The sequence below is a fragment of the Camelina sativa genome, chromosome 17 (genome assembly GCF_030686135.1).
Source record: "Camelina sativa cultivar CO46 ecotype springtype chromosome 17, ASM3068613v1".
NCBI classification, from domain to species: Eukaryota; Viridiplantae; Streptophyta; class Magnoliopsida; order Brassicales; family Brassicaceae; genus Camelina; species Camelina sativa.
In genome coordinates, this window is record NC_141896.1 from 11,992,248 (window position 1) to 12,007,885 (window position 15,638).

Below are 15,638 nucleotides of genomic sequence, written 5' to 3' on the forward strand. Positions count from 1 at the left end.
TTCTATCCCATCCCGTCCTATCTTGTCTCTTATCCATTAGAAAGTTCTCTCCTATGATCGTTATTTTTTAAATAATTACTCATTGAAGATATATATTAATAGATATTTGGTAAGAAATTTAGATGGAATACATGAATTCTCTATTAAATATTTAATTTTTTTTAGTAAGTTGAAATTATCCAAAATAAATTATTATTATCAAAAATTATCTAACTGTTTTAAATCCAATATTCACGAAGTATTCGTTTCTAAGTGGCTAATTTACATGTCCCATAGTCAATCCTTACCCAAATTAGTGAAAGTTTGAGACTTGAAATTATCTAACTATATTTTTCGATTCTATATTTTTATCTAATTTTTATGTCCCTTTTTTTTTTGGAAAATTTTTGGAGCATATATATTGTTTTCATTACTCGAATTACCCGTTTTAGTTGGCATGTACTATTTCTTGTTCTACTGTAAATAGACTGGACTTTAATCAAAATTTAATTATAGTTTCCGAATGTATATGTACATAATAAATAAATTAAATTGCTTCAAAAAAATGGCAAAACATATATTTGGTCAAATTATATACCCTTTTAGGTCATAAAATTTTAATTATATAATATTAATATTTTTCCATAAAAAATAGTTGGCTATTTTGTCAATATTTTGGTGCATATGTGAAATCATAAAAGCTTATAATTATTTAATAAATATAATCATGATGATACATCAATTTTTTTTGTTAAGTGAGTTTGGTTTATTCACACCGTTATTATTATTATAGGTGTGAATATAACAAATTTGACAGTATTTGTTAGACTTAGCCTCTATGTTGTTTGCCAAGAAAAAAAACCTCTATGTTTTGGCAGAGTATTCATGTCTGTGACAATTATCTCCATTCTCATTAGTTTTAACGGTCTTTAGTGACAGTTCAGAAATTTTAAAAAGGTTCTGACACAACTATAGTAAAAGACTCAGCAAGAAGAAAATAAGGGATAAATAAACTAATAGATTGTTCTCCATGAATTTCACAAATCTATAGAAATCGATTATTCTGTCTTTATTTCCATTGAATGATCTGATCATTCTCCTGCAACGCTTACTGTTAGATCCTTGTTTTAAGCCAAGGGCAGTCAAAACTCTTGGCAAATCTATTGGATCGATAAACCCATCTCTGTTTGATGTCTTCTTGCTTCACTTCCTCCAAGCTTGACTCTTTCTCTTCAAACAGATTGGAAAGCTCCTTGAACTGTATCGTTTGAAGTCCCTCGCTTCATGGATCGGCGAGAAGGTCTAAGATCTCTATCACCATCACTACATCTCTGAAAAGACCATCATCATCATCGTCATAATCTTCGCGTTTGATCGAAGATCTTTGCTCTTCTTCTCACCTAGTTTGGTTTGGTTCTTTAAAGCGAAAGCTTTTTCCTTTTTTCAAACCTGTCTAAAGCCGGAACCAGGGACTACAACTATTCTAGTAGCTTTTAGAATGCGTTTGTAGTAGTAGTTGTCTTGTGCTGTCTTTTCAGCCTCTGCAGCTGCAATCGCCTTCTTTGAAAGGTTAAGGCAAGGGAATAGATACATAGCTCCTTCTGCTCTATTGCATGTAACACCCTCTAGCTTGTTCAGAGCCTCTTCAAGAGTCTGCAAGGTTAGAATCCAAACGCATTAAGAACAGAAATTAGTTGTTCCATCAAGAGGATAAACAGTCCAAGTTTGTTCATCAGTTATTTCTGTCACACCGAATGCAACAGTAGTTTCTTCTCCAATAAGCTAATTTCATAGCCAAACGCTCATGATAAGGCGGAGCTAACAACAAAAGGGGAATTCAACAGAGAATAAATTATCACCTTGTGGTTGGGAAAAGCTGCTTGAGATGATTAAAGACGAAATCTTCACATCCTTATCGGTCTCTGTCACCAAATCCACCTAAAAACAACAATTTCATGAACCAAAGAAGATAGATTTTTAAAACAATTTGACACTCAATGATTAGAATTAGTCATTCACACTATGTATGATTGTATTAGATGAAATCAAGAAGCATTCTTGCAATAAAGTTAAAAGAGCATAGGGAAAAAAATAAAAAATAAACCTGGCCTTTGTGTTCAACATGTTTGGACACCGATATATAGCTGTTTGATCATTGGATATCATGTAAAAAACGTCACCATACATTCATTGACCAAAGAAACTATCTATAATGTTAACTGGTATCGATTGAAGAAACTTGAACCATTAGAAACTATCTACACATTACCTCATCCATAATCGGATTGAAAACAACGCCAACCACTGGGACTTTTCCGATGGTAAGTCCAATGGAAACACACACAAAAGGGAACCTGAGAAAAATCAGGATTTGGTTTTTTCAATAAAATGTGAGAAATAAAACAAACACAATCATGCAAATGGAAAAATCAGGCAAGAACATATATGTTTACCCGTGAACGAAATTAGTAGTTCCATCAAGAGGATCAACAATCAAAGTTGGTTCATCAGTCAGTTCAGTCACACCGAAGGCAGCTGCAGTTTCTTCTCCAATGAACTAACCCCATAGCCAAAAACTCTCATGATCAATGCAAAGGAAGGAGGAGCTAACAAAAGGGGAATTCAACGTTAGAGAAGGAATAATAAATCACCTTGTGGTTGGGAAAAAGCTGCCTGAGATGATTAAACACGAGTTCTTCACATCCTTTATCAGTCTCAATCACCAAATCCACCTAAGAAACAACAACAATTTCAGGAACCAAAGTAAGATGATTCCAAAACAAAATCGACACTCTGTGATTAGAAGTAGCAATTCCCACGTTGTGTGATTGCGTAAGATGAAATAAAGATGCAATCTTGCAATAAAAGTTTTAAGAGCAGAGGGAACAAACAAAGAAAAAAACCTGGCCTTTGTGTTCAACATGTTTGGTCTCGTAAAACCATTTACGAATGACCTGCAGAATGAAACAAAATAAGCCATATTAAATCATGATTACGCAGAATGATCAATGGATATGATCATATTAGATCGAGTGAGAAGGGTCATAGAAATTTTCAGAATTGGATAACTAAAAGCTGAAAAACTCAGTTGCTAGTATCTATGTCAAAGATTTAATCAGAATTACTCATCCATAACACAAACAGAATTTAGAAATCGTTTTAAAATTCAATCAATAAACATGGGAAAAAATCAGACAATTAGAAAAGAAAACAATACCCATATCAGCAGTAAAATCACCAGCCACAACATTCTCTCTGCAACTTATAGATAAATCAAAATGTCACACAATATATGACATATACATGTGCCCCAACTACAAAATACGGAATTCTAAAAATGCATTTAACACAAACTCCCTTGATCCGTGGAGGAAATTAGCTTTCACATGAAAGTTCCATAAGTCGATTATTTACCGTTGTTGCTTCACTCAATCAGTCCCCAACGTCGAACTGGCTCAATGGCTCCCTGAGAAATCCAATACTTTTAGTTTTAGATCCAATTATTCACTTAAAAAAAAATAAAGTGACAGAGCCGCACCTTTGCTTATGGTTCCTAATATGTTTAAACATAACTACATAAGTATCTAAGTATAACGGAGAGTGTTTACAGATTTACATGCAGAAGATACAGACTTATAATTCACCTGTTGTGTCAATCATGTCGTCCACCATTACACTCTCTTGCAGCAAAACGTTTAGTCTTGATTTTCCCAAGCTCCAGATCAAAATAGCAAGAAATCTCCTGTATCATCATCATAAAAAAAAAACTACATCCAACGAACAAACAACAATATCACAAATCATATTCATCCTAATCGTTTCAAAATCAAATATACTATCCTTTAAAATTGAGAGAGAATCAAGTGTTGTTGTGTAGAAAAGCTCCTATGAAATTAACAAAAACTCTGTAAACAATTGGAGACGGCGACAATAGGGAGAGAGAGAAACGCTTTTTAGGTTTTTAAATTAACGGATATGATCGAAGTTAATCAACGGTCATGATTAAAGGAAAGGATCCGGAATAATGTAAACGGGTCATTTGAGATCCTCGTCTTTATCCGTTTACATGGATTTGGAAATTTCCTTTGTATCCTTTTTAAAAATCAAAATTTTGGTCATAATTGCAATGACATTGTATTGTAAATTCTTAAAACTAAGGTTTTTTTCAGGCAACGTTTTTCTTTTAATAGTAGGGATAATAACAAGGGACCCTAATAACAATGGGCATGACATGTGACGTCCCTATACCTCTCTGATTCTGAATCAGTGGCGGTGGAAAGATTTTTTAAAAATATATATACTGTGGTTAATAGTGGTTAATAGCCTAATAGGAAAGGTCTCTTCAACCGACCAACTTAATTTAATTTTTTCTATGAAAGCATTTTTACTACCGTAAAATCGAGCGAAAGTAAAAAGATCTAGTCATCATTATGACGATAGATTGTAAACACATAACAATGTAACTATAGTGTAGATTGAAAGTGGTTCTGTAATTTTGAAATAAATATCTACTCAAGTCATTTTTCTGTTAAAACAAAATACCATAGCTCTGTATACATTTCAAAGTCAAACTGCCAGAAATTTATACTTTTGAATTCTTATTGAACTTTGACCATTGCCTTTAGGGAGATCTAGTATGTTGAAGCATGTCTGAAAGAATTCGTTCGCCGGAGACTTTATGTATAAATCAGTAAGACAAATATCCATTTAGTGTCATTCTCTCTTTCTCGCTCTTCTTCGTTTTTCTTTGTTTTTGTTTTGTTATGGGGTATATGTTGTGTGGGTTTGATAAGAATCTTCTCAATGAAGGTGTTTATATAGAAAAAATTTCTGAAAATTACACTAATTATTTTTACCTAACCCTTTCACCATATCGACTTTTAATAAAATTTAACCATAAGCTTAACAGACATGTGACAGCTATAAACATATATATACAATCAGCTTAATTAATTCACACAATTATTTAGTTAATATTGTAATTTTTTTTTGTGGACAAAGTTAATATTGTCTATGGGAGCTTTCATTTACCTAGTTGATGCCTTGTAAACGAACCTTTTTCATGGGAATATTTTTTGGAAAAGAAACACGGAGATTTTTTTTAAAAAATATCACGTTTTTATTGTTTTTCTTCAGTTTTTTTTAATTTCCAATAGTTTCACATGCAAAAATTTAAAAGACTAATGAAATAAAATTAAAACAAATAACAACAAATATATTTCTAAGAACAAAATTAAAAATAACAAAATTTATAAAGGTTTCTCAAATTTTTTTGAAGAGTAACTAAGATAATTACGGTATGAGTCTAAACAAATGTGATTGCTTCGTTGGATATGAGATTAAAGACAATGCTTGAGTGTGCGGTGAGTAACAGACTCGTTAGTCTATTTTGCTTTATTACTCACTAATTGGTATTTGTTCATAATGTAATAAAGTATATTCATTATGTACAATGCTTGAGTCTGACTAACGAGTCTAACGAGTATATTCATTGAATAGACTAACGAGTCTGTTAAAGTATATTCATTAGGTACTGTATATGTGTATTGCACTGTCTAGAATTGTGCATTGTTTTTTCTTATGTCATGGAGATTCAACTAACTCTTTACATTTTTTAATTTCAATTTATTCTTGAGACTCCAATTCGTTTCTTCAGAAATAATAAAGCAATCAAATTGGATAGGTTAGGAGCTGCCCTTGTCCATATTTACTTTTATGTAATATTTTGTAAATGGTGGAGATGGGTTTCTTACTTAGACAATGAGTTGCATAATTCACATATGTCACTTACCCAATAATAAAACATGGATTAATAAATGATCCCTTTTATCAGAAATTTATCGTCGATACAACAATAATATGAAGATCGATATGATAATTATGCATCTTGAAAGCTTCAAGAGCAAATACTTCCCATATGCCAACCATAATTAAACGATAACTAGTATCATAAATTATTATTAACTGTGTGACTATTTTAGATCATTCTAAGGATATGAGAAGATTATCTCATCCATCACCTGAAAGTATCTTGTAGTAGTGTCGATGATGAACCTTCACCTTGATCTTGGAGTCCTTGATGTCATCGCTAACCTTCTCATACTGTATGGTCCAGATTGCTCGGCTACTGCATGTACCGTCACTGCCTTCCGTGTGAATGACGCTCATGGTTCCTTCGAGCAATCGAGCTTCTTGTAGTAATCTGGGTTTCGCGACTTTGCCTCTTCACGATCAATAGTACTGCGGATGAAAGGTATAGCGAGCGTCTTGAACCACTCCGGGATCTGAAAGCCCTCCATTCTTAGCCGAACCTTTTTCTTCTCCGAAGGTAGATCAACCTCTACCTCCTCAGTCGAAACTTTGGTGAAAACATATAATATAGCAATTAGAGTTGTAATCAAGAAATATTAATTGAATTATGAATCAACATATGTTTTTATCTGTAATAAGAAATAGTTACCTTTGTCTATAGTGGGTTTCGCTATCAGCATGTAACCTACACAGAATCTATACGCCGGAGACTTGATATCAAACTCAACAGAGAGATATCCTCCTCGTGTCATTCTCTATTTTTTTTTTTGTTCTCTAAGTTATGTGAGTTTGATAATAATCTCCTCAATGAAGGTCTTTATGTATAGAAAGAGTTTGATGAAAAATTTACAATAGTTATTACATTTTTACGGTTTTACCTAACGTCACCATCTTCTGGATTCTTTATAAATTTGAGCAAAAGCTTAAAAGCCAAGCTAATAACAAGTTGCATTCTACTTTACATTTCTTTGGTTAAAACCATTGCATTATGCTAATGAACAATTAATTAAATAATTTAAAATGTCATATATGCATGAGAGATAATATAAATTGTGCAGACCAATTTTTTTTTTCTACCACATTGACGGCTTTTAAACGAACATTTTCAATGGGGAATTCAGAAAATAACCCCTTTAAAGTATTCTTATTCCCAAAAAATATCATAACTTTTGTTTTTCCATCTTTCCAATAGAAATCAAATCATCAATTTATAACACTAAATGACCATTAACAAACTAAAAATGAAACACAGTTTTTTTTTTGAAACAACAAAAATAAAAGATTGACTAAAAGAAGCTAATATGGAAGGGAACTGTTAATATATGTACACATGCGGTTGAGTATGAACTTGTCGTGCTAAACGATCCGCAAGCACATCTGCAGTCGTGGAGATCAAAGTCAAAGAGAAACTTGAGAATTCCTCCATATCCACTTTGATGTCATTAAGATAGGCAGAAAAAGCTGGCCAGTCGGACGGAGAAGACACCATCTTCACCAAATCTGAGCAGTGTGTGAAAAAGCTACCTCCTTGAAATCGTGTCCTATTATGCATCACAAAGACCACACAAAAGCTTCCACCTCCGCGTGCGGTGAGAGACTGCGCCGAAAATTTGAGGTACCTAGAAGGGAAAATGATCCTTAGGACGCGCTACACACCCAGCCTGCAGCAGCAAACTTGTCGGTGGCCTTCCAAGAACCATCAACAAAACAACGGAGTCCGGTAAAAACAGTTGAAAGAGACACGCCCCCCCCCCTCTCTAACTGAGGCCCAATATACGTTGGAGCCGTAACCTCCTCCTCCTCAACCTGAGCCGTAAACCATGCTGTTGCCTCACAGGCTGCCATCTGTGCCACATCGTCCACCATGTTTTCAAATACCTTCGCATTCATAGCTTTCCAAATATACCACATGATCCATGGGATAGCTATAACCTGTGATCCTGGATTCTTTGAGCTCAGGAAATTATCCATATTTGCGTAGACCAACGCTGTGGGAAAACCAACTGTGCCCGTCGGGACATTGAAAAGGGCCCAAACTTGACGCGCGGGCGAACGCTAAAAAGGGACGTGATTAACCGTTTCGTCCGAAAAATCACACCGAGCATATTCCAAATCACAAGAAATTCCCCGGCGACTTAAATCTGCCGTGACCGAGAGACAGCCCAAAAGGGCTTGCCACATGAAATGCTGAATCTTTGGGGGGTACTTTATTTTCCAAACTCTTGCCTTTAAAGGTACTATATCAGGGCCACAAACCACCGTCAAGGGGCCAGTAGGAAATGCCAGCCTAGCTGTATGATACCTTCATTTAACCGTATACTTCCCAGATTTTGTAAAATGCCAACCAAACGATTCACTCTGCGGCGTAATACTAAGTGGTATAGCCCCTACCAAGGCTACATCAACAGGATCAAAATGTTCGGCAAGCCGGTCCATCCGCCATGTGTTGGTGCTGCGATCAATGAGATCGTTAATATGGACAAAAGGGTCGGTAGACGAATCCCTACCCAACGCTGGTCTCGGGAATTGGGCTGGAACCCAAGAGTCTGTCGAAACAGATACGGTCTCTTCGGATCAAATCCGTTTAATAAGTTCTTTACTTACCAGAGATCTAGCGGAAACAATACTTCTCCAACCATAAGATGGAGAGTAGGATTTAATGGGATCCACTAGATGTGAATTCCAATAATACCTACTTCTAAAAACCTTAGCAAAAAGTGGACCCGGGTTTTTTATCAGCCTCCATAACTGCTTAGCCAGTACAACCGTATTGAAATCATCAATATTCCAGAAGCCCAAACCGCCAAATTGCTTACTTGAGCAAAGCTTCTCTCACGCCAACCAATGCATACCCCCATTCTGACCATTAGTGCTCCACCAAAAGTTAGCTATGGCACTAGTAAGCTTTGACGTTATGGTTTTCAGAAACCGAAAACAGGACATCATGAATGTCGGAACCGCAGTTGCCACAGACTTTATCATTACTTCTTTCCCCCCTTCGAAAGAAGTTTTGCCGACCAACCAGTAGTAAGACCCTGAAGCTTATCCCGGACATAAGAGAAAACCTTCGTCTTAGAACCTCCCAAACTCTCCGGAATACCCAAATATGACCCCATACCACCTAAATTAGTAATACCCAGAATCGATTTCATCTCCAATTTTGTCTCCTTAGGGACCTTATGACCAAATTGGAGCGAGGATTTGTTGAAGTTTATCAGTTGCCCCAATGCCGCATAACTCTTCAGAATCCCTAAGATAGCCCTGCATTCCTCTTTAGAGCCTTTGCAAAAGAACATACTATCATCCACAAAAGATGATGAGAAATAAGCGGACACCAATGTGCCACCTTAATACCTATAATCTGTTTATCCGACTCCACCTTCCAAATATTGGCAATAAGGACTTTCGTACATAAGATAAACAAATAAGGCGATAAAAGATCTCCTTGCCTCAGACCCCGGGCTGGTTGAATAAGCCCATTTGGTTGTCCATTCAGCAAAACCCGATACTCCACTGATGTTACACATAACATAATCCAGGATATCCATTTCTCAGAGAAACCCATTTTCCGAAGCACTTGCTCCACAAACACCCATTCCACCCGATCATATGCCTTACTTATATATGTCTTTATGGCCATGAATTTTGTTTTGCAAGATTGATTCGTCCTGAGAGCATGAAACATTTTATGAGCAATCAAAATATTATCCAAAATCAACCGGCCAGGGACAATGGCAGATTGAGTTTGCGAAATAAGACCAGGAAGCACCCTTTTTAACCATTGACACAGAATCTTGGAAATAATTTTGTATCCCACATTACACAATCGCAACTCCGTCATCCGAGTCGGTTTTGCCACTTTAGGAATTAAACAGATATGCGTTGTGTTCAACCGCTTATCAAAAGAACCTTGCTCAAAGAAAGAATTCACCAAGAGGACCAAGTGCGTCTTCACAACACTCCATGCTTTCTGAAAAAATAGTACTGTCATCCCGTCCAGCCTTGGGGCTTTATTAGGGTGCATCATAAACAGAGCGGTTCTAACCTCCTTCTCCGATGCGGGACCAGTCAGTCGGGCATTGACGTCATCCGTAATCACCGTATTAACTTCCTTGAGAACATCATCACAATTATTTGGGTTAATGGTAGAAAACAACTCCTCAAAATATGACACCGCCGTATTCCGAATTACATCATCATCTGTAGACCAAACATCATGCTTATCAAAAAGCTCCACAATTCGATTTTGGGCCCTACGTTGTTTCGTTTGAGCGTGGAAATACTTGGAGTTCCTATCACCCAATCGCATCCACTTGTTCCGACTTTTCTGATACCAATAAGTCTCCTCCTCACGATATGCCTCCCGCAATCGTGTATGTAACTCAGTAATTGCCTCCGGAGTAGTCACATCATCCGACTGCACTACAGTTATTTGCAGTTTAAGGACCTCAATTGCATCCCGTTCTACCGGAACCTGTGACTTCCGCCACCTGGAAATTGACCGTCGATAATTTACCACCTTATCCATGAAATCTCCCTGCTCGCACTGATCATCAGCCCCCCAACACGAGGAAATAGCACCCATTAAACCGTCCTTGCCAAGACACCGTCTATCAAATACAAACCGTCGCTTCCCTCGCGGGTATTTTGTGCTGATGAAAGCCAACATAGGTTTATGATCATAAGCTACCATAGGTAGATATTCCGTCACCGTATCCGGGAAAACAGCATGCCAATCATCATTGCCTAACGCTCTATCCAACCAACATAGTATCGGTTTTTTATCCGGCCATCCATGCCATGACAAAAAATCCCTAAGATATGGGAAATCCAGAAAACCACAATCTTGAATCATGCAATTAAAAGAGCGGAAAGTGGACACATGGCGGAGTTTACCCCCTCTCTTTTCATGATTCCCCGTTAACTCGTTAAAGTCACCAATGATAAACCATGGGGTACTTCTAGTAACACCCAATCTTGTTAAGCGTTCCCAAACTAAATCCCTCTTCTTAGGGACTGGATCTCCATAAACAAATATTAAGTGAAAAACTTTGCCTTTGTAAATTGCCTTAATGTCAATCATTCGATCCGACTCAAAAAGAATTGAAACATTAAAATCATCTTTATTATAAAAAAGTGACAATCCACCACTAGTATCAATTGGATCAACTGTTATTAAATTTAAATAACCAAAATAGCCAAAATAGCTTACAAATTGCTCCATAAATAAAAAAGACTGTTTTGTTTCAGATAGAAACATAAAATTCGGCCAGTGCTGAAACCACAAGTCCCTAAGATGTCCGATAGTTGCCTAATTACCTAGGCCTTGGCAATTCCAGCTTAAGATCTTCATTTATCAACCCAATGGTTTAAGTGGTTTTCCACCACCAACGGTTCCCTTCCCCATGTCCTGGTTCTTCGGGTTATGTCCATCGCCACCGTGATCCGAATTCTTGGAGCTGGCCTCTTCCTTGGTGTGTTGCGAAGATACACATTCAGCTTCTTGGACCCTTCCCCCGGCATCAGACCCATCTTAGGCTTAACTGCCTTATCCACCTTTGGTTCAATTCCCTCACTTGTCTCCTTATGCTCATCCAAAACCATGGTACCCGTATCAGCCGAAGGCAGCTGAGTGAGAGCAGCATTCGGAACTACAACTGCATCCCCCTCACCACCAATCGCCTGCTCATCAGTAACCATCTGCTCATCTAACTCCAACCCAACCTCATCCGTAGCCACCTCCTCCTGAGGGTCCGCCGCATGATTCTCAGCCACACCTGCACCCATGGTCAGGGAAGCAGGCTGTTCCCCAAACTGCTCATCATTACCCTCACAGACCGAAGTACCTTCCCCAACAGCTTTTTCTTCCACTGCATCCTCTTGGAACAGAGCCTTGTGGACCTTTTTCTGAACCTGCACCACATCTTGTACCACTATAGGTACCTCAAAATGAAACACAGTTTATTTAAATAATTATAAATGGGGTTTAAAATAAAAATACTGCAAAATCAATTAAGAATCTTTCCTTTTAGGGAATTCTACATTTTCGTAAATATATGGATTAATACCAAATATATTTTTCGAAAGCATATGATACATATTAGTTCAAATTAATTTTTCTAATTGACTAGAGACTGGAAAAAATGTAATTTAGGATTGTTTTTCTGAATTAATGATTTTTTTTTTTTACAAAATTTGTTTAAGTTGTATTTGAGATTTTTTTAATTCATAAAAAACTTAATAACAAAAAAAAAGTGATTTATCTATGTAACTATTGTCATATACTATTAACAAATTAGCAAAGAAAATGAATCAACAAAATATTTTTGTTCCGTTGCAAGCGATAATTTTTTTCGGTCACTTAACTCAAAATGACAATACATGATCATGACTCGTTTACGAAATATCTGTCCCCACTTATTGTCTCTCTCGCCAAAAACTCCACCGTTTCTATTACTTTTTCTATTACTTTTCAATTTCCAAGAAGAAGAATGCGATTATGTGTACCAAATTACCAATAGATTCAGAAGAGAAAATATGTTAAAAATATTTATTAATTTTATTAATTCTAAAAAAAAAGTTGATTGTCCCTTCGGAGTTACAGAATAAAATTATATGTGATTAATTTGCTAGTAGTACTATTAACCTTCTTAGTCCGAAAACCTTAGTAGATAATTATCTATTTTATTTTACTGTATAGAAATTTTTTTTTTCATATGGTAAACTTGACTGTATGTCCCTTGTTTTTCTTATGTCACGCAGATTTAAAATTCTGAGATTTTGTATTTCCAGTTTATTTAGTAAATTATTTCGTTTCTTAACAACAACTGAATTAGATAGGTTGCCTTGTCCTTATGTTCTTTTTATTTATTTTTGTATGTAACGGTGGAGAGTCGGAAAATTGCATAATATAGTGCACATATCTCAGTTACCCGATTTTTTTTTTTCATATGGTAAACTTGACTGTATAGAGTTGTCCCTTGTTTTTCTTATGTCACGCAGATTTAAAATTCTGAGATTTTGTATTTCCAGTTTATTTGGTAATTTATTTCGTTTATTTTGATTTTTGTATGCAACGGTGGAGAGTCGGAAAATTGCATAATATAATGCAATTTCAGTTACCCAATTTCATAAAACGTGGATTATTTAACCCCTTTATCCGAAACAACGTCAATACAATATTGTAAATAACATGTAAATCGATATACTATCATCCATCTTGAAAGCTCTATGAGTAAAAAACATCTTAAATGAAAATTATTGTAAATGATAACTAGCTATTGCTACACTGCAATAAGCTTAGTATAGAGATAAGGATAACTAAACTATGTTGTAATCTATATGTTATATAGGATTAGTTCATATCCCTAAAGTTTAGGATCTACCTTGTATAAAGACTCTTGTACATCTATCAATAATACTCAGACTTTACGTTCATAACATGGTATCAAAGCCAGACAAGCGATTTCTTTTCTAGAATTGTTCTTTGCTTGGCTTTGATTCTTTCTCTCATTTTTTTTCTTATCAAAATTCATACTTGTTCTCATGTCTACTTCCTCTACTATTTCATCTACTACTTCTTCTACTATTGCATCTACTATGGCGGAGAACACCTCTTTGGAGACTCTGTATACTCTACATCCTTCAGATAATCCTGGTTCGCTTATCACCCCTGTTTTTCTTCGTGGTGATAACTACTCAGAGTGGACAACAGAGCTTTGGAATTTTCTCCAAGCTAAACAAAAGATTGGATTTATTGATGGTTCTATACCAAAACCTACCTCTAATCCTGATCTTGCCCGATGGATTTCTACTAACTCTATGATTGTGGGATGGATACGCACTGCTATCGATCCACAAGTTCCCTCTACTGTTTCTCATGTTCCCGAAGCCTTCAAGCTTTGGGTGTCTCTTAAGTGCCGGTTCTCGGTCAAGAATGGTGTTCGTAAACATCTTCTGGAGGAAGAGATTAGAAATTGCAAACAGAACGGCCAATCTGTTCTTGAGTTTTACGGTCGTCTCTCTAAACTTTGGGAAGAGTTACAAGCTTTTCAATCTACCACTACATGTACGTGTGCTGCTGCGGTTCACAAATTTCTTTTTGGTCTTGATGAGTCGCGGGTTAGTCACATTCGATCTCAAATCATTGATGAGGAGCCTCTTCCTGACTTGAACATCGTCTATTCACGTGTTATCCGGGCAGAACAAGATCTCGACAACATGCGCTCTACTAATACAAGACACAAAGCTGTCGGATTCGCTGTGAAAACCGAATCTTCCCCTGTTTCTCTATCCGGTCCTGCTACTGCTGCCGCCGTTAATGTTTGGAGTCGTGATCCCAATCGGATGTGTTCTCACTGCAAGCGTAAGGGACACGACGCGTCGGAGTGTTTTCTCTTACATGGCTATCCTGAGTGGTTCCTTGAAGAACAACAACAACGCTCTGCTTCGGGACAGAGTACAAGGGGACGTGGTGGTGGTCGGTCTTTTTCTTCTGGTGGCCGCGGGCGTGGACGTGTTCATGCAAATGCGGTTTCTGTTCCAGTTCCTGCTTCTGTTCCTTGGTTCCTGCTGACCAGATTGCCTCTCTAATCAGTCTTCTTCAGAATCAATAGAGCCAACTTTCTACTGAACGTTTTTCTGGTAAAACCAATCTCACTGATGTCATCATAGACACTGGTGCCTCTCACCATATGACAGGCGATTTGTCCTTGTAGCACAAAGTTATTGATATTATGCCTTCTGCGGTCACTTTTCCTGATGGCACGGCTTCTCGTGCTACGAAGATAGAGACATTACAGTTGAATACTGATTATTTCTTACCCAATGTTCTCTATGTTCCGAATTTCAATTGTACTCTTATTTCGGTATCACGCCTACTCAAGCAAACGGGATGCATTGCTATCTTTACTGATACTCTTTGTGTATTACATGACCGTTTTACGAGGACCCTGATTGGCGGCGGTTAAGAGCGAGAGGGGTATACTACTTCAAGGGTGTTCGAGTTGCAAGAGCTCATCAGGCTAGCAAGGGAACTGTTTCTCCTTCTGTTTTGTGGCATTGTCGACTTGGTCATCCATCTTACAAAGTGCTTTCTACATTACCGGTTTTTAATAGTTTAGTGGTTGATTTTGACAAAACACATTCTTGTGATATTTGCTTACGTGCGAAACAAACACGTTCTACTTTTCCTGAGAGTTTTGATAAAGCTTCTGCACCTTTTGCTTTAATTCACTGCGATGTTTGAGGACTTTATTTACTGTTTCATCATGTGGTGCTGCTTATTTCCTCACCATTGTTGATGACTACTCTAGGGCTGTTTGGATATATCTTATGTTGGCCAAATCTGAGGTTAAAGGATTGCTGCAAAACTTCTGTGCTATGAGCACCAAACAATTTGACAAACCAGTCAAAGCTGTTCGCTCTGACAATGGCACCGAGTTTATGGCTCTTTCTGCTTGTCATCGTGCAAATGGTATTGAACATCAAACTTCTTGTGTTGACACGCCACAACAGAACGGACGTGTTGAACGCAAACACCGGCATATTCTTAACGTTGCTCGTGCCCTTCTGTTCCACGCTTTGCTTCTGGTTTCGTTTTGGGGAGAGAGCGTTTTGACTGCCGCTCATCTTATCAACCGTACTCCTACACCTGTTCTCCAGGGCAAAATGCCGTATGAGATGCTTTATGGTTCTTCTCCGACTTATGATTCTTTGTGTATTTTTGGTTGTTTGAGTTATGCTCATCGGAGGCCACATGACAAGGATAAATTCAGTGATAGGAGTCGCAAATGTATCTTTATCGGATATCCTTATGGAAAGAAGGCTTGGCGTTTGTACGATATTGA

General features: G+C 37.0%; 1 protein-coding gene, 1 long non-coding RNA gene and 1 pseudogene across 8 annotated transcripts; 1 reads left to right on the top strand and 2 right to left on the bottom strand.

Moving 5' to 3' along the window:
* Positions 1-867: 867 nt before the first annotated feature.
* LOC147923558 (inositol-phosphate phosphatase-like) lies at positions 868-3,979 on the bottom strand. Of its 7 annotated transcripts, none has more exons than XR_015586493.1 (10): positions 3,624-3,956; positions 3,394-3,445; positions 3,197-3,234; positions 2,883-2,933; positions 2,631-2,711; positions 2,433-2,536; positions 2,249-2,333; positions 2,084-2,123; positions 1,839-1,917; positions 868-1,632 (listed from the first exon to the last, which is right to left on the bottom strand). XR_015586493.1 is itself a non-coding variant. In XM_087494564.1 (9 exons), exons 5-9 carry the CDS (start codon positions 2,455-2,457, stop codon positions 1,625-1,627), a joined length of 237 nt encoding a protein of 78 aa, XP_087350690.1. In that variant the 5' UTR covers positions 2,458-2,536; positions 2,631-2,711; positions 2,883-2,933; positions 3,394-3,445; positions 3,624-3,979; the 3' UTR covers positions 868-1,624. The 7 variants fall into 7 exon arrangements, 4 of the variants coding, with proteins under 4 accessions (XP_087350690.1, XP_087350687.1, XP_087350689.1 ...); XR_015586495.1 differs by having other exon boundaries at positions 3,197-3,240; XR_015586494.1 differs by having other exon boundaries at positions 3,197-3,293; positions 3,624-3,913.
* Positions 3,980-5,788: 1,809 nt separating this feature from the next.
* Positions 5,789-6,584, bottom strand: LOC104756768 (uncharacterized). Its single transcript, XR_015587649.1, has 2 exons — positions 6,440-6,584; positions 5,789-6,337 (listed from the first exon to the last, which is right to left on the bottom strand). It is a non-coding gene; the product is annotated as an uncharacterized LOC104756768 (long non-coding RNA).
* Positions 6,585-13,335: 6,751 nt separating this feature from the next.
* On the top strand, positions 13,336-15,037 carry LOC147923559 (uncharacterized; annotated as a pseudogene).
* Positions 15,038-15,638: the final 601 nt, after the last annotated feature.

Coding starts and splice junctions, on each gene's coding strand:
- LOC147923558 (XM_087494561.1), bottom strand. CDS start 3,229: ATGTTGTGGCTGGTGATTTTACTGCTGATATGG. Junction 2,537..2,630: donor AGCTTTTTCCCAACCACAAG/GTGATTTATTAT, acceptor CTATGGGGTTAG/TTCATTGGAGAAGAAACTGC. Junction 1,918..2,248: donor TCAATCCGATTATGGATGAG/GTAATGTGTAGA, acceptor TGTTGTTTTTAG/GTGGATTTGGTGACAGAGAC.